General features: G+C 40.2%; 1 protein-coding gene across 1 annotated transcript; it reads right to left on the bottom strand.

Moving 5' to 3' along the window:
- Positions 1-944: 944 nt before the first annotated feature.
- On the bottom strand, positions 945-18,919 carry castor1 (cytosolic arginine sensor for mTORC1 subunit 1; the record flags this gene model as incomplete). The annotated part of the gene is made up of 9 exons (XM_079251117.1): positions 945-1,016; positions 4,486-4,580; positions 5,275-5,357; positions 5,588-5,704; positions 6,015-6,138; positions 6,811-6,946; positions 9,844-10,037; positions 13,407-13,477; positions 18,807-18,919. 9 exons carry the CDS (start codon positions 18,917-18,919, stop codon positions 945-947), a joined length of 1,005 nt encoding a protein of 334 aa, XP_079107243.1.
- Between the last annotated feature and the right edge of the window lie 5,391 nt (positions 18,920-24,310).

The raw sequence follows: 24,310 nt of genomic DNA, 5'->3' as shown, positions 1-24,310 counted from the left end.
TATACACGCTAATCTATTTTTAAAGAGCTAATAAGGGCCGGATTATTATCAATATATTTGTTTTTACATCCTAAAAATGCTTTACTTGGAACTGAAAAATAGTGTACTTTTGTCACAAGACTGTACATGACTGCTATTTGTCATGGCTGGGCCAGATACTGGCAAATGAGTAATATGCAGCACGAGACATATCATTCAAGTTTGTTTAAAGTAGATTTTAGTGAAGAAAACTAGTGAAGAGATTTATTGAGCTCATCCTTCAGGACGTTTCCCTTTTACAGGCTGATGCATTCAGGTGTTGCAAGGATTCTTCCCTTAATTAAAAAAAAAAAAGAAGTCATATGATGCTGGATCAGGTGAATATGGGGGGAAGGAGTGGCTTAACGTCAAAGGAGAAAGAAATTGTTTTCTCTTTTTTAATGAAAGTCCAGCATTAGTCTCGTTGTTTGTGGCCACACTGAGTTAAAATGGGAACATCAGTGGAAGACAAAGTTATATGTTTTTATGTATGTGTAGCTGAAAGCAGCAAAAGGTTATCAACAATTCACTGTCAAGCCCACAGTCGGAGCCTAAGTCATGTAAATGTACATGTACATGTGGATGCCTGACTCCCTGACTGTGAATCTGAACGAGTGAGCAGGTTTTGTGTCTGAAAGTGTGCTTGGGGCGCACAGTGATGTGCGCGTATGTGCTTGTGGGTCATCTGGGGTCATTGCATCTTTCCTTGCAGAGGCCGGCCAAACAGCCTCACAGACAAACTGTACAGCACAGAAAAGCGCTTCTGGTGTTCATGGCAAATTCAGGGGAGTTAATACTGCTAGCAATGCAGTGCTAATCTAGGCACAGAGTTAGCCTCTTTCCCTGCTAGCTTACTACAGCCATCCTTGTGGAGCTGGAGCAAGAAGGAGGTGGGGGTGACATGTTGAGCCTGGATCGTCCACAAATCAGCTGGTGGCCGGTTCTTTCCTCTGATGCTGCAGCATATCTGTCACACTCACAATGTCCTCCTCGGGGACCTAGAAAGGAAAGGTTAGATCACTCGTATTAGATTAGCAGTGTTAGTTTAATAAGGTATATACTTCACACTAAAGCAAAACATTTGCAGCATATTCTTTATTACATTTCAGGTCTTTTGAGAAATGGCTCACAGCCTGCAATCTTTAGAAATAATCTTTTCCTTACTCCTAGTCTAATCTCTGGAACCCAAAAGATACAGGATTATACTTTTTTTTTTTTTTCAACCATTTATGAACCGCGGGTGTTAAATTTCATACATAAACACCCACAGATACCAATGAAATCCTGATTTAGAAGCCAAAATTGCAAAACACACAAGTGATTCTTCTGATGCTAACTGGAGTTTCCATCACACCTCACTAAAGATAAAATGATCTGATTAAGTGACTGAAGCATGAGCTGGAAGGCAACCTCCCATCCCCCTAAATGCACATGTTTCTTCACAAGATTGTAGTAATGCAGCTTTGTGAGATAAGAATTGGGAATTTCTTCAATTATCTGTTCTTGCAATAATTTAGTCAAGTGATTTTAGATGTACTGCATTCTAACAGTATAACATCACTTAAACCCTTCTAACATATTAAGTCTGGTATTGGATAAATAATGATAAGTAAACATTTGGAAGGAAATGCTTCCTCTTAAATTCAGCCAAATGTGTTGCTTGCGTTAGAAATGCACTTCCTTTCATCAAGGTAAACTTTGTAGAGTTGCCACTCAGTTAGAAGCACCGACTTTCCGCCACAAAACCAACTCTGGAAGCTACAATCACCACTGACTGCATTTATTAACAAGTCATCTCACTGCCAAGAATTTCTCAGAAGTCTTAAAGCAGAGCCGTCACAGTCACTTTGTCTATTTTAATTGTATATTTATTGACCATATTCTAATCTTATGGACGTTAGTGTTCGAGCTATCCACAGGTTTATTAGTTCTGAATAATTGTTATGACACTTCCACTGAATAATGATATAACTCTCCATTGACTATGACCCTTTATGGCTATTCTGAGCTCCATGACACGCCAACATTTGAGGGAAAAAAAAAAAAAAATGATGAAAGGGAGTTTCATACTTTTATCCTAAAGCATCAGAGGGTGGAACTGGAAAAGAGTGAATGAATGCATGTGAAATACCCTGAATTTTTAGGAACCTTATTTGGTCATGTTGGGTCATACTTCCTGTGGCTGAATTTGCTAATAGTCAAGCAAATGTTTACGTGAGTAAACGGAAGCTGGCCATAAATATAGTGGGTAGCTTTAGATCTGATATTAAAGCAGGTTTTATACGGATCTTGTAGAGTCAGGCAGTTTGATCACTGGAACCTCCCCAACCTTTGGGCATGACCTGGAAACTAAAGCTGCTTCAGATGGCAGGTACATGGTGGCTCTTCAGGCGTTAGTGTGTAAAGTACTTAGTAAAACTGCCAATAGTGGAGACCATGTATCTTTTGTGCTGAAAAGTTTACATACCAACGAAGGAAACTGTAATAATATTTAGATTTTTCTGTTTTCTTAAAAAATAATTTATATCTAGTCAGCTGTAATCACCTGCTGGGTGAGAGGAGCCAATAGCACATCAAAGCTGGGGTAGGTAATCTTGCTCAGACTTTTTTTTTTTTTAAACTATGGGCGAAGTGGCTCCTCGTCCTGATAGTAGTATTTATTAGTAGTATATATTATACTTGTATATATTTCGTATACACAGAAGAGATTACATTTTTTAAAAGGTCATTCTGACGTAGGACTTGCTGCTGTTCGGGATGATTGACAGAATTTCAACTAAACTCAAACTGCTAAAGAGATGGTTTACATTTGACTTTAACATACTACACAGGCGTTCGCAGTCAACTAAATAACTAAATAATTGGCTCGATCAAAGAGACGGATTAGTGCTGTAATACTGATAATCAACGTGACCAGTCAACCCAGATTTCTCTTCTTTAGATATGTACGAGTTGACATTTGATGACAAGCAGTCATATTTCATGCAAAAATAAAGCACTGCTGCAGCCAAAGCTGGAAGGAAAGATGATAAAGAGAAAAAATTATGAATATATAAATGGATTAATAATTAAAGCATGTCTCATGTTTCAGTCTTATTCTGACAAAAGCTACGCTGGCTGTTTTTGTTGCTCTTTAAAACATATAAAGAAAAAACAAGTAAGATATTAATCTCTAATCTCTAAGATCATTATTTGTCATCAATGCCATATTTATAAAACAGATGGGCGTTTTATCTCTCTATTGATTTAATTAATTAGTCTTGTTTTACTTTATCAGTTCAGTTTTATACTGTCGTCTTAAATAAAAGGGTTTCTGTTAGGATTTCTTCTTCTGTTGTCATGGAGCTTTATCTCTCTGTGTGGACTGGCAACCTGTCCAGGGTGTACCCTGCCTCTTGCTTGATGATTACTGGGAAAGGCTTCAGCTTCCCCACGACCATTAATTAGACTAAGCGGGTCAGAAAATGACTGACTGTCTAATCTTTTCTGGTGTAGAATGACTCAAAATTGTTTAGAAAAAAACCTTCTAACCCATTATAAGTTGTTGGTCAGCAGCAATTGAAGTTTGTAGATCTGCTTCTCCAGACCAGCAACTAGCAAAACCTGTGTTTCAAGGTGCACATATAACAAGCAGCACATGTGGAGCCAGATTTTCACACACTGCATTTTGGCTTAGTTTGTGTTAAATATGCTGCTGTTCATCTGTACTTAGGCTTTACTGATCTAGGTTGAAACCTCAGTACACACCCACAGTTTTTTTTTTCTGTAAAAGTCTTTTACACACAACATAATTTAAATGATTTTAAAAGAAATCTGAAAAGCTGAGTGAAAAGTCGGGGTTTCCTGTTTGACTTTAAGAGGAATGATAGAGATCACTCTGTAGTCGACATTCTGTGGTAAGGTTTGACGTGTTGGCACACCAAGGCACGACGTAGGCATTTCTTGGTAATTTTCAAGGTAAGAAGCATCTCCAGATATTGCTTTAAAGGCTGGCACAAATGACAAGTTGAAAAATGCTATGTGGTTTATTAGATTAATTAATGAGTAATGAGGAAGTCAAGAAACAAGTCAGCAGATGTGCATGGAGGAAACTTGATTGTTAAAATAAACTGAGGTAAAGATGTCAGTTATTTTGCATACATTATAAGATTACAGGAAAATATTTAGTTGAAAATACTCAAAATAATGTGAGATCACCTTCTTTCGTATGATGATTAAACCTGTCATGAGTTTTCACTGTGACATATGTCTGTTTCTTTCTTTTTCTATTTATCTGATCCCGCTTTAGCCATGAAGGAAAATACCGACAATCTGATTTATCTGACCTCACTTTCACCATGAAGCAGCAGATGATGATGTGTTCTAAATATCTGAGGAAATCCACAACTATTTTATAAGTCACAAATACAGTGAGTCATGACAAAAGGTGTGTCTGCTCAGTTACTGGCGTGAAGCGGTCAGACTCACCAGAGCATGGTCGAAACTGAAGGTGCTTATGTAATAGGCAGAGATGTCGCTGTCAGCAAGAGGTTGAGATATCTGGGCAACAATGCCGCACTCGTCTACAAAAAACACAGAAAAGCACAAATATACTACAAAACTGTTCAAACTTTTAGGAAAACAACCAAAAATTGCACTGCCTATAGCACGACATGGCAGCACCTGTCCAACTGGATTCACAGCAGTCTGACTTGCACCTTTCATTTAGCTCGTAGTATAATATGGTAAATTTTAAATAGACGTATTGACCACTCAAAACGCTTTACACTATATGGCACCTTCACCCATTCACACACACACTCATACCCTTATAGGCCCATCAGGGGGCAACTTGGGGTTCAGTGTTCTGCCCCGAACACTTCGACACCCTGTCAGGGAAAGCCTGAAATGGATCTCCTAACCTTCCGACTGCTCTTCCTCCTGTCCGGAGCTACAGCCGCCCAGTATGATAATAACAATATATAATATAAGAGATGATTTGTGATGTTAATTGCTTCATTGTCGGGTAAATTGTAAAGAATACATGAGAAGTCTAATTCATTAAACTATAATCAGTCATATTCTAAATTTACATGTGTTTTTCTGCCACATTATGTTTATGATGATATCTCTCAGCGTACCAGGACATGCCAGAATGTTTTAAACAATCTTGCTCACATTAATCCCAATACACAGAAAACTAGTGTAAAAAACAAACAGAGTTTTACTTGCAATTCAATTAAAAAAAATAAGGGTATTATAAGCAAGTCACCTTACCAAAACCGAGTGGTTGTCCCCCAATACGGACCATTCTCCATAGCTCCCTGGAGGAGCTGGTAAACAGAAGATCAGCTGGAAATCTTGAGCACAAAGGTTAGACATATAGATAAAAGGGCTAGAGGTTCAGAGGGAAGTGTCATCTTAGAGAAACTTTCATTTTAAACAACATCAGGACTGTGGAAACTATTTCCTGTAAAGTAGAAATCACTGGGAAGAACAACGGCAATCTTTACCCCAAGGAGCCGTTGGGGCAATATGAAGTTCCATACAAATATAAATAACTTTATATAAAGTTTTCACGGATCCTTACTGTCTCTGAGCCTCTGTGTCCATCACCAGTGAGATGTATCCATCGATCAGGGAGAAAGAGAAGAACTTGATACAGTCCAAGTCCTGGTTTGCAGACAGCTGGGTGTCTTCTTTAGGACTAAAAAGAGAAACATGTTTAGCAAGACAAACACATGAAACAGCACAGTTTCTTTCACAAGAGTGAACTTATTAATCAGATGGAGTCAGACAATAATAAATCACCAACGTAAAGCGACAAGTTATTTTTAATTTATAATTGTTCAAAATTAATAAAATATTTTTAATGCACAACTTGTAATAAAAAAATATATAATTTGGGTTGTAATATATTTAAAATAAAAAAGTGGAGTTAAAACGCTTAAAACTCCAGTTGTTTACTTATGGTCATGTGCTGCCATCTAGTGCTTCAGAGGGGTACTGCAACTTACCTGCTGGAATAAAAGAGGACATCGATGAGTGTGGTGGCGATGGATGGCAGCGTCTCCGGGTCCAGAGACATGACACAGAACTGGTTCTGGGGTATTAGCACCGGGTGAACTGTAGGCTGGATGGCTGGAGGAAGATGGACAGCATCAGATTATTAGACAAAAACACTGGTAATATACAACGTGCTTTAAAATTTGATTTTCATGGTGACTTCTATTTTTTTTTTGTTTTTTTTGTTTAGTCAATTAGAATAGTCACTCCAACTTTTCTTGTTTCTACAGTGAACATAAAGCATTTTACCATCATACATAATGAGATTTACTTGAGAAAAGAACAGTGATATTGCAATTTTAAGCCCATTTCAACTCAGTACTTGTAAGGATTATTGAATAAAATAACTTGTGAGTGTATGTATGTTATGCATGTATTTATGCATGTTTGCATGTATAATGACACATTTGTTGAAGCTATTTGGAGCATTTTTGCATTATTAGCCTAGGTAATTGTCATGTAATATTCAGAAAACAAACCCATGAACAAATTCCATGAAATGAAACTTGTAAAAAATGGTTGCATGCCTTAATATATGTAAAGCAGATATTAAAGATAGACTTTAACTAAGCTAATCAAGTACTGAGTGAAAACAAGAGGGGCTCATTTCACTGTCCTGTGACTACATAGTGTGCATATTATTCCACAAAGCTCCTGAAGGTGGTGTTCGACTTCCTCCCCTGAGACAAACCCCATCAGTAGCTGACTACGAAGAAAACAGATACTAAACAGGACTGCGACCTTCACCCTCTTTGCCGTTCTTTTGGAGGCCGTTGGAAACATCCTGACAGCGTACAGGGACTGACTCTCCCTCCACTTCCTTGTAAATGTTGAACTCCTCCTCCAGAGTGCTGACGACGACAGACAGGTCTTTCTCTCGCACCTGTGACACAAAAGATGATAGTTAAATGTTTTAGAGTACTGTGAAAATGTAAAACTCATTAACCAGCACTGTAATTGTGTTCAGACTTGAATGTTGTGTAATCATCCAACACCAGCTCTTTCTTTTTTCTTCTTTTTTTTTTTATTATTCAAAGTTCAGCCAGCATGTAAACCATTAATATTCTTGCTGACACAAACGTCTGTCAAGTTGTTGTGCATTTTTGCCCACTTAACATTTTCAGGCGTAATACATCAACTTTTTTCTACTTTCATCGAAAGAATTCCTCAGCTGTAAAACTGACGCGTGGGCAAAATGTGAACACTGATGCTTCATTTGTCAGACAGAGAACAATATGTGAAAGCTCCACGGTGAGATTATAGATTTGGAGTTGTGTGTTGGTGTGTTTGGGGGAGAGAAATGCTCTCTAGTCATACAGGACGTGTGGGACGGGAGACTGGACGTGTGGGACGGGAGACTGGACGTGTGGGACGGGAGACTGGACGTGTGGGACGGGAGACTGGACGTGTGGGACAGGAGACTGGACGTGTGGGACAGGAGACTGGACGTGTGGGACAGGAGACTGGACATGACGGAGAGGAGACTGGACATGACGGAGAGGAGACTGGACATGACGGAGAGGAGACTGGACATGACGGAGAGGAGACTGGACATGTGGGAAAGGAGACTGGACGTGTGGGACGGGAGACTGGACGTGTGGGACAGGAGACTGGACGTGTGGGACAGGAGACTGGACATGAGGGAGAGGAGACTGGACATGAGGGAGAGGAGACTGGACATGACGGAGAGGAGACTGGACATGACGGAGAGGAGACTGGACATGTGGGAAAGGAGACTGGACATGTGGGAAAGGAGACTGGACATGTGGGAAAGGAGACTGGACATGTGGGAAAGGAGACTGGACATGTGGGAAAGGAGACTGGGCATGAGGGAGAGGAGATTGGACATGAGGGAGAGGAGACTGGACATGAGGGAGAGGAGACTGGACATGAGGGAGAGGAGACTGGACATGACGGAGAGGAGACTGGACATGTAGGAAAGGAGACTGGAAATGTAGGAAAGGAGACTGGACATGTAGGAAAGGAGACTGGAAATGTGGGAAAGGAGACTGGACATGTGGGAAAGGAGACTGGACATGTGGGAAAGGAGACTGGACATGTGGGAAAGGAGACTGGACATGTGGGAAAGGAGACTGGACATGTGGGAAAGGAGACTGGACATGAGGGAGAGGAGACTGGACATGAGGGAGAGGAGACTGGACGTGTGGGAAAGGAGACTGGACGTGTGGGAAAGGAGACTGGACGGAGAGGAGACTGGACGTGTAGGAAAGGAGACTGGACGTGTAGGAAAGGAGACTGGACGTGTAGGAAAGGAGACTGGACGTGTAGGAAAGGAGACTGGACGTGTAGGAAAGGAGACTGGACGTGTAGGAAAGGAGACTGGACATGACAGAGAGGAGACTGGACATGACGGAGAGGAGACTGGACGTGTGGGAAAGGAGACTGGACGTGTGGGAAAGGAGACTGGACGGAGAGGAGACTGGACGTGTAGGAAAGGAGACTGGACGTGTAGGAAAGGAGACTGGACATGACAGAGAGGAGACTGGACATGACAGAGAGGAGACTGGACATGACAGAGAGGAGACTGGACATGACAGAGAGGAGACTGGACATGAGGGAAAGGAGACTGGACATGAGGGAAAGGAGACTGGACATGAGGGAAAGGAGACTGGACATGAGGGAAAGGAGACTGGACATGAGGGAAAGGAGACTGGACATGAGGGAAAGGAGACTGGACGTGTGGGAAAGGAGACTGGACGGAGAGGAGACTGGACGTGTAGGAAAGGAGACTGGACGTGTAGGAAAGGAGACTGGACGTGTAGGAAAGGAGACTGGACATGACGGAGAGGAGACTGGACATGTAGGAAAGGAGACTGGACATGTGGGAAAGGAGACTGGACATGTGGGAAAGGAGACTGGACATGTGGGAAAGGAGACTGGGCATGAGGGAAAGGAGACTGGGCATGAGGGAAAGGAGACTGGGCATGAGGGAAAGGAGACTGGACATGTGGGAAAGGAGACTGGACATGTAGGAAAGGAGACTGGACATGAGGGAAAGGAGACTGGACATGTGGGAAAGGAGACTGGACATGAGGGAAAGGAGACTGGACATGAGGGAAAGGAGACTGGACATGAGGGAAAGGAGACTGGACGGAGAGGAGACTGGACGTGTAGGAAAGGAGACTGGACGTGTAGGAAAGGAGACTGGACGTGTAGGAAAGGAGACTGGACATGACGGAGAGGAGACTGGACATGTAGGAAAGGAGACTGGACATGTGGGAAAGGAGACTGGACATGTGGGAAAGGAGACTGGACATGTGGGAAAGGAGACTGGGCATGAGGGAAAGGAGACTGGGCATGAGGGAAAGGAGACTGGGCATGAGGGAAAGGAGACTGGACATGTGGGAAAGGAGACTGGACATGTAGGAAAGGAGACTGGACATGAGGGAGAGGAGACTGGACATGAAGGAAAGGAGACTGGACATGTAGGAAAGGAGACTGGACATGTAGGAAAGGAGACTGGACGTGTGGGACAGGAGACTGGACGTGTGGGACAGGAGACTGGACGTGTGGGACAGGAGACTGGACGTGTGGGACAGGAGACTGGACATGACGGAGAGGAGACTGGACATGACGGAGAGGAGACTGGACATGACGGAGAGGAGATTGGACATGACGGAGAGGAGACTGGACATAACGGAGAGGAGACTGGACATGTGGGAAAGGAGACTGGACATGTAGGAAAGGAGACTGGACGTGTAGGAAAAACAAAAAAAAAAAAAAAAGAGAGTAGGGGGACTGAAGTGGAGTAGTGCTCACCAGGATGAAGTCTGTCTGATAAGTTGACAGCATGAAGACAGAGACATGCTGCTGGGCCAGCGGGGCGATGACCGACTTGGCAATCTTGGTCACGCCGACAGCCTGCGAGCTGCTAGAGGCGTTGCCATTGGAGACCACGTTGAGTGGCAGCCAGATGGAGTTTTCAACCTGGAGGTGCTCTGAGGGCTGCAGCTCTGAGTAGCATGAAGAGGAGAAAAGTTGGGCAACGAGTCAGACTACGATGTGGGAGATGTTCAGATCGTGTTCAGATGTAGCAGTGGGAGCTTTTTCCATTACCACTGGTTTAATCAAATAATCAAATGTTGTCATTTAGATACTTTGGATCTTGGACTGCATCCAAGAAATATAAACTAATCCCCCTTGTTTTACTGACACTAGAGCGCCCTCTGCTGGATAACAAGAGAAAGGACTAGTGATGGTCTGTTGGCCTTTGAACAAGTCTTTCTTGGTTGTTTCTGCACCAACCATCTGATGTACCCAAAAACAGAGATGGCAAACTGGCGTACGTGGCCTAAATGTGTTTATTTTTCCTTATAATTTCTAGCTTTTCTGATATTTTTAATGTTGTCTGTAATTTTACAGGGAGATTTTGATTTTGTTTGGTTTAATACAAAGATGGCAGCATTTAAAAAAGAAGAAAGATGGGCTAGATTATGCAATATATGCCGGGTGAAATGCTGTGAAAGAGACAACAAAAGAGAACATTGCACAGCAGCTTTTGCTCCATAATCCTTTTTTCCCCCCCATCAGTTCTTAAAATCTGTCCCATCTGTACTGACATGCAGCACAGAGAGATTAACACAGTTCAAATACTCTGAGTCATAGAAGTTTGTTTGGACTTTGGATCAATAAATTTTTGATTAAAAAGGGTTAAATTATTCACTTTACTTTGCACCTGAAGCTGTGCTGTTATGAACATAAATGCACTCATTAGTGAAGCTCGTTCTGCAAGTAGAAGTTATTTAAAGCTGGACAATACTTCAGCATATTCCTCGCAACTAAAACACATTGATATCACCACTTCTATAAACACATCTGGTATTTGAGGATTACAACAAAACCACACAGTTGCAAATGAAGATGCTTGTCCTTAAAAAACATAAACAAAGAAGCTAAATTAACTCGTCACAAGACACAATTCAAAGGAGACTGTCTCCTTCATACAGCAAAACTGAGATATTACAAGGACCTGCAGCCACTGGCAAATAAAAAGACCCTAAACATGGCACAAAACAGGATAAGGAATCATCATCACTTATCACTTTTTTTTTTGTTAGAAACAGTCTTTTAGTCTGGTTGAGGCTGTTCCATGACGCAGCTTCAAGTAACTACTTCCTGTTGTTGCAGCACACATATAATGTGCACACACTTCCTGTCTCCCACCTGCAGTCTATTCCCTTGCCTTAAAGACGTGAAAATACCCCAGTCATTTACACTGCAAGGCAACCTACGTGTGTGATATGCCCTACAGAGGTCAGCCACCCAAAGAGGCTTGGATGTAAAGTGAAACCAAACACCGGACTATTTATCTGCTCAGACACTTGAAGCTGGTCTTAAGGAGGAGTCAAAACTCCAAACAGGGTGATGCAGAGTAGATACAGGGAGGAAACTTAAGAGCTTTAGACTTTGCTCTTCTCCTAAGAACAATTCTAAAGTGGACACTACCTTGGAAACATGTTACTAAGGCAGTAAATAATAAGTTAAAATCTGTGGGACTGATTTAGGGTGAAAGCAGGCAGTAGCTTTTTATCTTTAAAACCTAAAATCTTTTCAAACCAGAATGAAACTCAGTCGGGAAAACGATCCTTGGCAATGCGAGACACATCTGCTTTTGAAGTTTTAGGAACCTTCAGAAGCAGCACAAAACTCTGTGATTAGTACTTCATTAACATTCGTTTGATGAAATAAAGTTCCAAATAGCGTCTACCACCAGCAGCCATTTTTTAAAAAAAAATCCAGTTTCTCCTTCAAAAGGCCTCTGGTCTGGTTGGCATAATTTGTCACAGACAGCCCCTTGTGGCTTCACTATACACCAGTTTCACCTCTTAAAATAGATACTCATAAGGAGAAAAAGGAGACAGAACATGTTGGAGAAGCCAAAGGCAAAGACGTGCCATTAACATCTTCTTCCATGTAAAAGACCGGCGTGATGATGGAACTGTGGCCATCATCTGTTATGTGAGTTCATTAAGTTATGCTTTACGTAGCACTTCAAAACCTTGAGATTAAGGAGGATTAATATCCAAATATACAACAATAACAAATAATACGACTTGTTCTTCTCAGCCTCCCTCTCTGCTGTGGTTCAGCTCTGCATCCAAAGCCCACTCCCAGCAAAAGATGTCATCTGGCTCATGGACAGTGGATTCTTGTGCATGAGAAGCAACAGAAAATGGCAAGTTTGCCAAAGGATAGCCATGATCATGATCAAATTAACTCTGATTCCTGTATTTCGACTCGGTTCTTTCACACATTCAAATAAAGTTCTGCAAAAGCGCTTCAGTTCAGGCTTGAAAGGAAAGTGGAAAATTAAAAATTTTGGAAGAAAGTTTAAACTATAGGCAGTAGAGGTGGGAAAATGAAATCGAAAAATTGTTTATCGAGATTTTTTTGCTTCACAATGTTAAAACAGATTTTTATTTTGTTAAAAAATCTACTTGTTTTTCAAATAAAAAAATAATCCATTATAAAATTTTCTAGTCTTTTTTGTTATTTTTCTTGATCTTTTTACTTGTCTTCTTTGGCATTATAGCAGCAGAATGATGGCCTGGCTACTGTGTTTTTTCCTAATTGAAGAAAAAAAAAAAAGTTTTGACCAAAAAGTTTCTTTTTGTTTTTAAGTCTACAAAAATCAGCAATATCAAGGAATCGTGAGAATCGCAATTTAAATTAAATCGGCACCCTAAGAATCGGAATCGAATCGGGACGAAAGCATATGGTCACAGTCCTAATGGTGCAGCCAATCCTTTGGCTGATTTTGTTTGGAATTGTGCCTTCTTGGATCTACAAACTTTTACCAGTGGCAGCTGGGATTAAAGGATACACTGTGACTGCTGGCGAGTCAATTCCTCCCCACTGGTGTGCTCTTGCTGCTCACATGTCCCATGTATTATACATTTAGCAGTGCTGGTGACTTTTTTGAAAGCTTGGTGATAACAGAAATATTTTATATCCGATGTGCATCATAGACTTTACATGCAAACAATTTGTTTCAGTTAAAAGGAGCGATGTTTGATCCAGTTGAGATGATCTGAGATCAGCCAATCAGGGGTGTTTGGTGGTCCTCAAATCAGAAAATTATGATTATTTTCTTATTTATTTTTGATCCTGATTTTTTGACGAAGCGACTGATTTAAACAGTCATGTTTGGCTGAATTATCAATCGATGTAACAAATTCAGAATATGGATTATATATGCTTTAATTATTAAAAATAAATAAAATGTATAGCTTCCCATTGAAGAGACTTCATTTGAGAAGTCTGGTGTCTGGTAAACTTTCACGACAATAGTGATGAGCAACATGCATTAAAATGAGGTTTACCTTTAAATCCTTCATGGTCAAGGACAACTGTGTAGTTCTCTGGTGTTTCTGTTAGGCTGAAAAACTTGCATCTGAAAGAGAACGGAGTTAAAGCATGAAAAGCCGAAGAGGAGGAGGAAAGCGACCAGAACAATTTCAGGAATTTGCAACAAAGGAAATTTCAGATATGGATAACAACAGTTTCCAGGAATTTAGTGAATATGGTGAGTTCTCTGAAACGTACATAGGATGCAGGACTGACTGCGGTTCACTTACCACCAAGCAAAAGCTCAGCATCACGCCTGCATCACTCTTTTGTTCACAGCAAATGGTGGATAACACATCAAACTGGGCCCCTGGTATGGTTACAGACTCATTAAAGGAGAGTCTGGGCAGCACCAGCATCTGTTTTAACCTAATTATATCTGAATATTTAGAAAAACTCACCATTCATAACTTATGTTTGTATACAGAGACTTTGCATTTTCTGGGCAACAATGAAGCCTTCTCTGTTCTGTTATCACTTGCCCCAAGAGAGAAGACAGTTTTATCAAATATTTGTAGCAGCTGGGTAAGACTTTACAAAAAGAAACATACTAAAAGAACCAGATGGTATGCAGCAACACAACATTCAAGGCAATTTATGTAATTTCTTCACAGCGCTTGGGGCCAAATGCATTAGCTTTCAAAGGTTGTTCTCCGGCCAACATTCAGCTTGACTGAATGTTGTCTTTGCAAGATGCTTAAAAAAAAAAAACAGTTTGCAGAGAAAGCATGGAACAAAGGTGAATAAAAAAAATAAAGCAATGCATTTATATAGTTTTGTATTACATAATGTTTGTAAATATAAACCTACAAGCAGTAAAACTGGAATCTTCAACATAAGCTGATGGACTTGTCCTCTAGTTTTTCTCTTTAGACTTTAATGGAACAGACAAGACAAGCACAAATAAACAAAACTCATAAAACATGAGGAACACAACACATACCAGCCTCCCTCCCACAGTAAATAAAACCACATCTACATGGGTGACATTTCTTTGAATCTCAAAGCTAAAGTCCCACATATAACTTTTCATTGACTGTCACTGGAAATGAATCTTCCTCCTCCTCCACCCATCAGTCAGCTCATGCAGGCTATTTGAGCAGAAGCCTGAACGAAAGCCTCAAACCCCTGACTCGGCAAAAAGAGCATGCAATGGGACAATCGCACCACTGAGTGACAATGAGGGAAAACACTGTAACACTAACTCCCAGTTGTGCTAACAAGGCCAGCCCATTGTGTTATTACACCCCCTCTGCTTTCCCGTTGAACCTTCGCCTTCCTCAGCTCGCCGTTTCCTGCAGGTACAGTATGCCAAGCAGTAATCTTGCAAACACGGATGATCATGTGTGGGACTTTGAAATCACTTTAAAAAGAGCAGCAACTTGACAGTTGTCAAGCAGCCCGAGGGAAACCAATCTGTGAAGCGACGGTGCATATTTGGTTTCCTGTTTGCAGGGTGCAGATAGGACGGATAAGAGACGTCATCTTATCACCAGTTCATTAGAAGATACTCAGCATGAAAACGGCATAAAAGTGCTCCAAATAGTGTTTCTTTTTCTATCTTTTCATCAGGAAGATTGCATAATTTGAATTCTTGAACTTTGTCAGGAGGAAGAGGGATCATAATGTCTATTGTTCCAGAAATTTAATCTAAATGATCTTGAGTCTGTTAGGGTTTTTTTTTTCTTTGGTTCCTTACTAAAACTTAACATAATGATGCCTTTTTTTAGCTTGATGATGGCAAATATGCAGGTTAAGGAATCGTTTGCCTGTCTCCTAACAGCACAGCTTAACCTGAGGATGCATTATGTCTGAAAAGAGTTCATTTAACACATTCCCTGTCTTTGGAACTCACACTAGTTGAAGCCAAATGGCAGAGCTGGTTGTATGGAGAGGGAGTAGACACCTAAATACTGGGGTCATGGTGCACATCTTTAAATAGACTCTTCTGTGAAGCACTTTCAGGTTAAAAAGTTGAAGCACAAAAGTGGTCTTCATGCCACCATTTTAGTGCTTCTTCATCCTGCTGCCTTTAAAAAAATGATCCCCAGTCTTTCTTTTTGCAAAAGATAAGTGTAAATAAAGATATTTTAACCTTATAGTGGCTTTATTAGGAGCAGACATTTAAGACTGTTCTTAGGGCTGCATTGACATTGTGTGAAGCAAATATACATCCAATTGAAATAGATAGTTTAGCGTTTAGTTATTAAGCTAATTTTTCTCTCTTTCCTAATAGCATGGCCCTCCAATAGTGCTAAGAAAGCTAAAGAGGAAACTTAAAAACTTATCACGAAGAGATACTTTTTAAATGCAGTTATGAGCTAGGATCATATTTCAACTGGGCATGTAACTGGACTTCTGTCCTTACACCAGTACAACTTTTGAAGGAGTGTCTGACTCAGCTACAAAAACGATGATATACCCCCTCTCTGCTTTTTATTCTGGTTGACTGGCTACATGACTAATCAATATAACTGAAAACTCACCTGGGCGGCAAATTGCAGCTACGTTTGGCAGTTTCCTAGAATTGCTTATAGATTTCTGCTTATAAGTGCGGTGTGGCTTTATAAAAAAACAAACAGAAAAAAAACAAATCACATGCATATATCATGTGGTGTTACTCTGTTTTTTCTACCAGGAAAAAAACTATGGAGGATTTCCATGGCACCTATGAAACTTGAATTTCACTGAACATGCATTTACTGCATGCATGTTTACATATACTGCATGCGTACATATGCATATGTACGCATATGCATCCATATACGTTAAAAGTTTACTTTCAGCCTGATTTTATTGGAAGGTTTCTAAAGCCATAGAAATATAGTGTGGACTTATCTACACAGAATTAAAGATAATATTTCTATGTAATTGCAGTTCCCTACAAACCATCCCTGTTATTTCACAATGATCTACACAAATAATCCAATTGGAATCACCTGGTGTACACCTGTGTGATACGCAACTTCTGTGCAATCAGTGGTAATGGGCTGGAGCAGGAGAAAGAAAGAAAATAACCGACAGATGAGGAAGCAACAGGTAGCGAGGAAGCGGCCGAGTGGAGAAGATGAAAAGTGAGCACACAAGATTCTGGACTTTGATCCAGCTGCACTAAACAGCGGGTGGCAGCGACAGTAAAGGGCCGGAGGCTGCTCCAGTCGGCGGTAACAGACAGGGAGGGGGGGCTGTTACTGATGTTCAAGCTGAGGAAACATGATAAGCACGGACAAAACTGATGCAAAGTGTAAGGAATGGGCCTCAAGCGACCCCAGCTGAGTTTTCTGCAACATTCACAGAACTTAGACAAAAAAAAAAAAAGCAGAGCGAGAGCCCCAATCTTAGAAATCACTAAAGCAGGCAAATGGAAAACTCCCAACTGGGTTTCTGGCTCAGCTGAAGCATTGTTCCAGTCCATGCTCTGTTTAGTTAACCGCTGAAGAAGAAAGCAGAGCTGTGTGGCGCCTGAAGGGCTCCATCCAGAATATAGAAAGACAAACGTGCTGCATACTGGTCCGACACTGGGTTTTGATGAAGTCTTAACAGAAAAAACAACGACAGTTCCAGATTACAAACTAAATTTGGAAGCCTGTGGTGGACTATTTCCAGCTTTTATGTGTAGACAATGTATATGCTTAGGTATTTAATGTCACACCAGTTATGTATTTCAACAGAAAATAAAAATTCAGCCTTGGCATAGAGCAAACATCACATTCCATCATATAAAAATTGATATTTTTAGACAAGTCTATCTGTGCAAAACTTCAGAGGGAACATTTTCTATTGAAAAAAAAGTCTAACAAGTGCTGCTATAAGTGATCAGCTCATTAAAATTCTTCTCAGAGCTGCTGTCAAACCACTGTGTGCGGGGAGTTACTCTTTAATGAATAGGAGAGGCCTGAAAGAGGGAGATGGTGAGAACCGTGCAGGATACTCGGGCATGTTTGTGATTCGTGATTGTTTTAAGGCGCAAGGATATTACAAAAAAAAAAAAGAAAAGAAAAGAACTCCTCAAAGAATCACTTAAAGTTTGACCAAAGAATAGGACTACAGAAAAGGAACAGGAAAAACAAGGGAAAACACTCTGCAGCACAATGATGTAACTACAAAGCATGAACAACAGCACAGTTTAAAAAAAAAAAAAAAAAAAAAAGAAAGGAGGGAGGGACAGTAAATCTAAGGAAGTGCAGCCTGCATGCTCTTTCTGGTTGGTTCCAGGCTGAGCCTGTATTGTTTTTCACAATGAATTCTTCACAAAGCATTTCCAACACGAAAATGTAAGCGCATAACTACCAAATGGAAAGGCCACATCTGTATACATGCTTTGTTTAAGATGCTGCCCAGAACCTTCCTGATGCAGTTCCCCTTGCACCTATATGAATGATTCAGATTACTTTGTCATTTATTGGGTTGTGTAAGTCATCCTGACACGGCTTGCTCAAAACTATGAGACAGCAGAGCTCTGACGGAGCCAGGCAGGACTGAACAGACACAGTGAGAAAACTATCTGCCAGAAAACATCTGATTTAAATCTCACTTCTCAGTCAGGTGATGAGAACTGCATAGTCAGATGATCATCCTGGCAGATTCTTCTTCATGTTGCTTAGTAAAATCCTAAAGGGCTGATCTAGTTAATTCACATAGCAGGCAGATGATGATAAAATATCTGAGGACTGTATGACAGCTTGACATCAGGTTTCACAATGGCGGTGAAAGCAGGATAATCTCTCTTGATGTTTGCTGCTTCTTCTTTGATAATAAGTGCAAACATTCATTGTGGCTTGGAGGCAGATGCTGAGCTCTTGCCCTAAATGTGCATATGTAGGGCAGCTAGAGGAATTTAAAAAAGAAAATGGTGTTCATATTGATTGGTAACTTCAACTTATGCAAACATAAAGTGTGGATAACTTGGAAAATGAGTAAAAAAAAAAAAAAGAGTCAAGTGTCAAGTTTGTGCTGAACTGACAGGGTTGTGCAGAAACACAAAAGCCCAAAGCAGGCTTTTTAAGCCCTTTGATCCAATGCTCAGAGGAGGCAGCATGCGTTCATGCGTATCTTTGACAGGACATGTGCTGATTTAACTCTTTGCTCAGAAACAGCCGCTTTTGTGCAATTATGACCCGCTTTTTGCGCAATTATGACCCACTTCCCACTTTCCGAAGATAATGAATGCAGCCAATTGATACAGCTCTTTACTGTTGTTCATGCAGGAGGCTATAGCGAGGCATGCAGAGACAAACAACCCAACAAAAGCTCAGCCATCCAATGAATGAAGAGGCGCTGTGGCTTCTAGCTCACATATCCGTACTGGATTACCAGACTTCATACATATAAGCGCAGCGACACAACCATCTGGCCTCATCAAACTGTTTTCTTACCGTGTCCTGTTCCGTAGAAATATCAGTTTAATCAGAGGGTGTGTAAAATGTACCAGCCCATTCTTGGATATGCTGGTGACCCGCAGCCTGTGATCCAGTATGTGCAAGTCCATTTTCAGGCTAACGACCAGCGTCTCTCCGGTCGTGTGTTTGTGCATGCGGCGGAGAAAACGCCTCCCTGACTGGGTGCTTGTGAGCTAGATGTTAAATATAGAGCTATGTGACGAGCATTACTGAAAACAACAAACCGCACGTCCTGCTGCGCTCGACTCGCAAGATGAAAAACATCCGACGCAATCCTATTCCAGCCCTGCTAACCTACTGTATATTCAAATACAAGAGGCTGTCCAATCACGGCACGCCCCCTTCTATTAAAGCTACAGCTACACGCGTCCAATCACGACACGCCCCCTTCTCTTAAAGCTACAGCTACTACACGCATCCAATCACGGCACGCCCCCTTCTCTTAAAGCTACAGCTAAACGCTGTTAAATGGCTCGCGCAAGTTGCGTGTCAACCTGAAGTGGCCAGAAACTTCCGTTTAGTTTTTTTTTTTTTTATTTCTACATTAGTGTTTCATAAAACTGTCATTTGTTTTTTGTTTTTTTTAAATAAAAAAAAAAAAAAAAGACATTTAATGTGTTTCAACAGGCAATTATTTAAGAACAAATAAAAGATCTGGAGGGGGTGGATGTTTACTTGACATTCAGTCTTGCCCATAGAACGTAAATGAAAGATGGACGGAGCCTTCGGCGGTTAAAAGTGAAGCCTATGCGGAAGTGCATAAAACTGCAGTTCACCCTTCATCTGCTAGGGACTAGCTGCAAAACATCGACTCCCATGTTAAAAAGACCAATTTCACAGCAGAAATAAGCATGTTTACAGCCTGGTTCAAAAATCCATTTTAGGTTTAATAGGTCAGGTTTAACTTCATGACAACTGTGGGGGGAGTGAATTTTTTTCTAACATGCCTGTTTAAAAGTAATTTAATCTCAAAATTTGGCATATTTAGGAGCGTGTCCTTTTGATTGACAGGTACCCAATCTCCCGCTTCAGGTAAGAAGAACAAAGAACAACCGCGGTTTTTAGCCGGTTAACAACGTGACTTAGCTTTAGCCCGCTTACCTCCGTTTGCTGGTTAGCTCCTGTTATCTCCGGGTTGGCTCAGTTAACTCTTAGCAACAAAAAGCTCGGAGTTTGCTCGATAATCAGTCATCCACCATGATGCTCACAGCCCCCATCTCAGCTCTACCTCTTTGCCCATATTTGTATTTTCCAGGCGAGACAATGCTCATGCCCCTGCTAAGATAGCGATGGTAGGAACCGCCCACCAAGCTTCAATTCAGCTCTTCAGAAACCTACGGGTGACGTCACGGAGGCTACGTCCATCTCTTTATATACAATCTATTGTCTTGCCACAAATAACTTTTATTTATTTAAATTCAAAGTTGATACACTCCTCTTCTATGTGTGCCCGGCATGCTTTGATCCAGTGCAAAGTATTTTATAGAGTACATTATACAAACTCAAAACTATCTAAGATATATGTGTCCATCAGTGATATATGCAATCGCTGTGGACACTCACCAGCAAATCACACCCATATGTTTTGGACCTGGGCACAGATTTTTGACACGCTCAGCCAGGCCTATGGTCAGACGCTATGACCTAACCGTGTCATATTTGGGGTCTCGGTTGACGTAAGTCTCTCTGGACCTTTTAAGCGTGCTTTGGTATTTACTACCTTGACCTTGTTAAAATGGAAGCTTTCCAAGCCCCCAACCCATGACCATTGGGTGAAAGATGTCCTTTATAATTTGAAGCTTGAAAAACTCTGGTTTTCACTTGAAGGATCTTTAAGCAAGTTTAAAGAGACATGGCACCTTTTTCTGTCACTGGTAGACACCCTTACATTGCTCCCCAAGGGAGACTGACTGTCTGATGGGTGATTGACTGATCAATCGGTTGATTGGCCGATTGGTTGATAAGTTAACTTATTATTATTATTATTATTATTATTATTATTATTATTATTATTTTAAATGATTATCATTATGTTTTATTTATTTATCCTTTGTTAATATTATCATTTCCCCCCCCTTTTTTTTTCCTCTTTTGTTTTTATGTGTTTGCTTATTTGCTTCTCTTGGTATTATTTGTTTTTATGTGTGTATGAGCAGGGACTGGCTCTCTGTTCTGTCTTGTAGGGGTGTGTGTGTGTGCGTGTGATGTGTTTGACCTGGATGGGGGTCTGTTGGGGTTGGGTGGGATAAGGGGTAGACACAGCCCTCTCAATGCTTACAATTTTTATTTGTAAAATTATAAATATGCTGTGTATGTTAATATGTTCAAAATGTTCAATAAAAAAGTTGGATTAAAGATGGCTCAGGACAACGGTTGAGCTCTCATCCTGCATCAAAACAAAAATGGGGCAATATTCGTCTCCTAAAAGTCCAGTAACCAGAAACTTCTTCCTGCCTGATATTTACAGACAGTTCCTTATAAAAAGGGATGCAACACAATGTGTTTTTTTTGTGGCTAACAACTGGAAAATTTCCCATGAGGAGGTTCAAAGTTTCCTGTTCCAGCATCTGAAATGTTGGTTATGTACTTTTTGAATATAAAATGGGTTTGTGAGATTTGCAGATCATTGCTTTATTTACATTTTACACAGCAGTCTGACTTTCTTAGACTTCAAGATATAATGGTCGATGGATGAGTCTCTGTAAAGAAAGTTGTGTACATTCTTTTAGCTCTGAGTGGTGCACACTCATTGAAAATTATTGTGTTCCTGGACATTTCCACCGATGCAGATGAGCGGCAAAGCAACTAAAGCAAGTCAATTTACAAAGGCCTGAAGGATTTCCACTTCACTCAGATAAGCTACCAGATGTCATGCCCTTTTAAACCATTGTTAAAAAAGAAAAAAAAAGAGAGAAAAAAAAGCGTGCTGCTAATTATATTGAGCATACAGTCATATTGTCCCACAAAAAAATGATCCCCAGTCTTTCTTTTTGCAAAAGATAAGTGTAAATAAAGATATTTTAACCTTATAGTGGCTTTATTAGGAGCAGACATTTAAGACTGTTCTTAGGGCTGCATTGACATTGTGTGAAGCAAATATACATCCAATTGAAATAGATAGTTTAGCGTTTAGTTATTAAGCTAATTTTTCTCTCTTTCCTAATAGCATGGCCCTCCAATAGTGCTAAGAAAGCTAAAGAGGAAACTTAAAAACTTATCACGAAGAGATACTTTTTAAATGCAGTTATGAGCTAGGATCATATTTCAACTGGGCATGTAACTGGACTTCTGTCCTTACACCAGTACAACTTTTGAAGGAGTGTCTGACTCAGCTACAAAAACGATGATATACCCCCTCTCTGCTTTTTATTCTGGTTGACTGGCTACATGACTAATCAATATAACTGAAAACTCACCTGGGCGGCAAATTGCAGCTACGTTTGGCAGTTTCCTAGAATTGCTTATAGATTTCTGCTTATAAGTGCGGTGTGGCTTTATAAAAAAACAAACAGAAAAAAAACAAATCACATGCATATATCATGTGGTGTTACTCTGTTTTTTCTACCAGGAAAAAAACTATGGAGGATTTCCATGGCACCTATGAAACTTAATATGTTCAAAATGTTCAATAAAAAAGTTGGATTAAAGATGGCTCAGGACAACGGTTGAGCTCTCATCCTGCATCAAAACAAAAATGGGGCAATATTCGTCTCCTAAAAGTCCAGTAACCAGAAACTTCTTCCTGCCTGATATTTACAGACAGTTCCTTATATAAAGGGATGCAACACAATGTGGTTTTTTTGTGGCTAACAACTGGAAAATTTCCCATGAGGAGGTTCAAAGTTTCCTGTTCCAGCATCTGAAATGTTGGTTATGTACTTTTTGAATATAAAATGGGTTTGTGAGATTTGCAGATCATTGCTTTATTTACATTTTACACAGCAGTCTGACTTTCTTAGACTTCAAGATATAATGGTCGATGGATGAGTCTCTGTAAAGAAAGTTGTGTACATTCTTTTAGCTCTGAGTGGTGCACACTCATTGAAAATTATTGTGTTCCTGGACATTTCCACCGATGCAGATGAGCGGCAAAGCAACTAAAGCAAGTCAATTTACAAAGGCCTGAAGGATTTCCACTTCACTCAGATAAGCTACCAGATGTCATGCCCTTTTAAACCATTGTTAAAAAAGAAAAAAAAAGAGAAAAAAAAAAAGCGTGCTGCTAATTATATTGAGCATACAGTCATATTGTATTATACTGAACAATAAATGAAAAACTAGCCAGCAAGATACTTCAGTCATACTAATCTAGCTGCTGTTCTGCATGTTATGTGATCCGGTTCATGCATCATACCCATCCGATCCGCCCATTTGCGGACCACACTTCCTCCCTTTCTCTTTTCCTCATGCAGCTGCCCTGATCACTACACCCTATCTTTGTTTTGAGCTGCTGTTTCATCATCCAGCATCCACCTGTAGACTCTCGGTAAGAGAAAATATTATTCACTATCCGCTCCAAAATTTATCTGATTAAAAGCATGTATGCACAAAGAGGGATGGGATTGGAGTCAAATCACCAAGCTACAATTCTCAACAAATCTTTTATTTATCAACTCATGAGTTGATGGTATTCCATGCAGTGATGGGATTTTCTTTCATATATTAAATTACTGCTTTAAACCACTAAAACAAGCCAAAGTACAATTTTAACCATTGTTCATAATAGGGTCTCAGTATCGTCCAAAGTCAATACAGAAATACCAAAATCCATAAACTGTTTAAAGTTTAATCACAAGTTTAGATCAAACGTGTGAAATTATAAATTTGATTAGTCATATGACAATATTTCACAATGCTTCATACTAGAAGTTCCACATTTGATTCTACACATTCATTGCAAATTCCAATCCACCCAATGGTTAGCTATTTTAATGATTGTGTTAAAAACATGAGATGCCCCTTTATTTCATAAGACAGTTGTTCAAAGTTACTGTTTTGAAACATAATGTATAACCAGTGAAACCAGTTACTAATCCTTCAATTACTTGGGAAAAAATACAAATAATTCAAGGCAATTAACCATAAAAAACAAAAACAAAAACAAAAAAAAAAACAGGAGATGAATTGACCTTAACATTTGTATCAAGACAAACATAACCATTTAGCATCAGAGTATCCAGAGTACAAATATCCATTTCCTCGAGTATGTTCATTATTCAGCTTTTTATACATTTGACCTAAACATCTAGCTTTGTAGATATTTCAGTGTGCACCAAAAATAAATGCTCATAAACATGGCATCATTACTGTTCATGACTGGCTGGAGTGCAAATATGGAATCAGACAGTGATGTAATGGCGATCATCCAGGAGATTAAAAAAACAAATTAAAACAAAACAAAAAAAACCAAACACAATCAGTAAGAACAAGTATGTCAGGAAGTTTCTGTTGCTAAGCTGCTTGCTGGTTCATTTTTCGGC

Source organism: Telmatherina bonti, assembly GCF_933228915.1.
Source record: "Telmatherina bonti genome assembly, chromosome: 13".
Lineage (NCBI taxonomy): Eukaryota > Metazoa > Chordata > Actinopteri > Atheriniformes > Telmatherinidae > Telmatherina > Telmatherina bonti.
The sequence above is the reverse complement of the archived record's forward strand: the minus strand, read 5'-3'. Positions and strand labels throughout refer to the sequence as shown.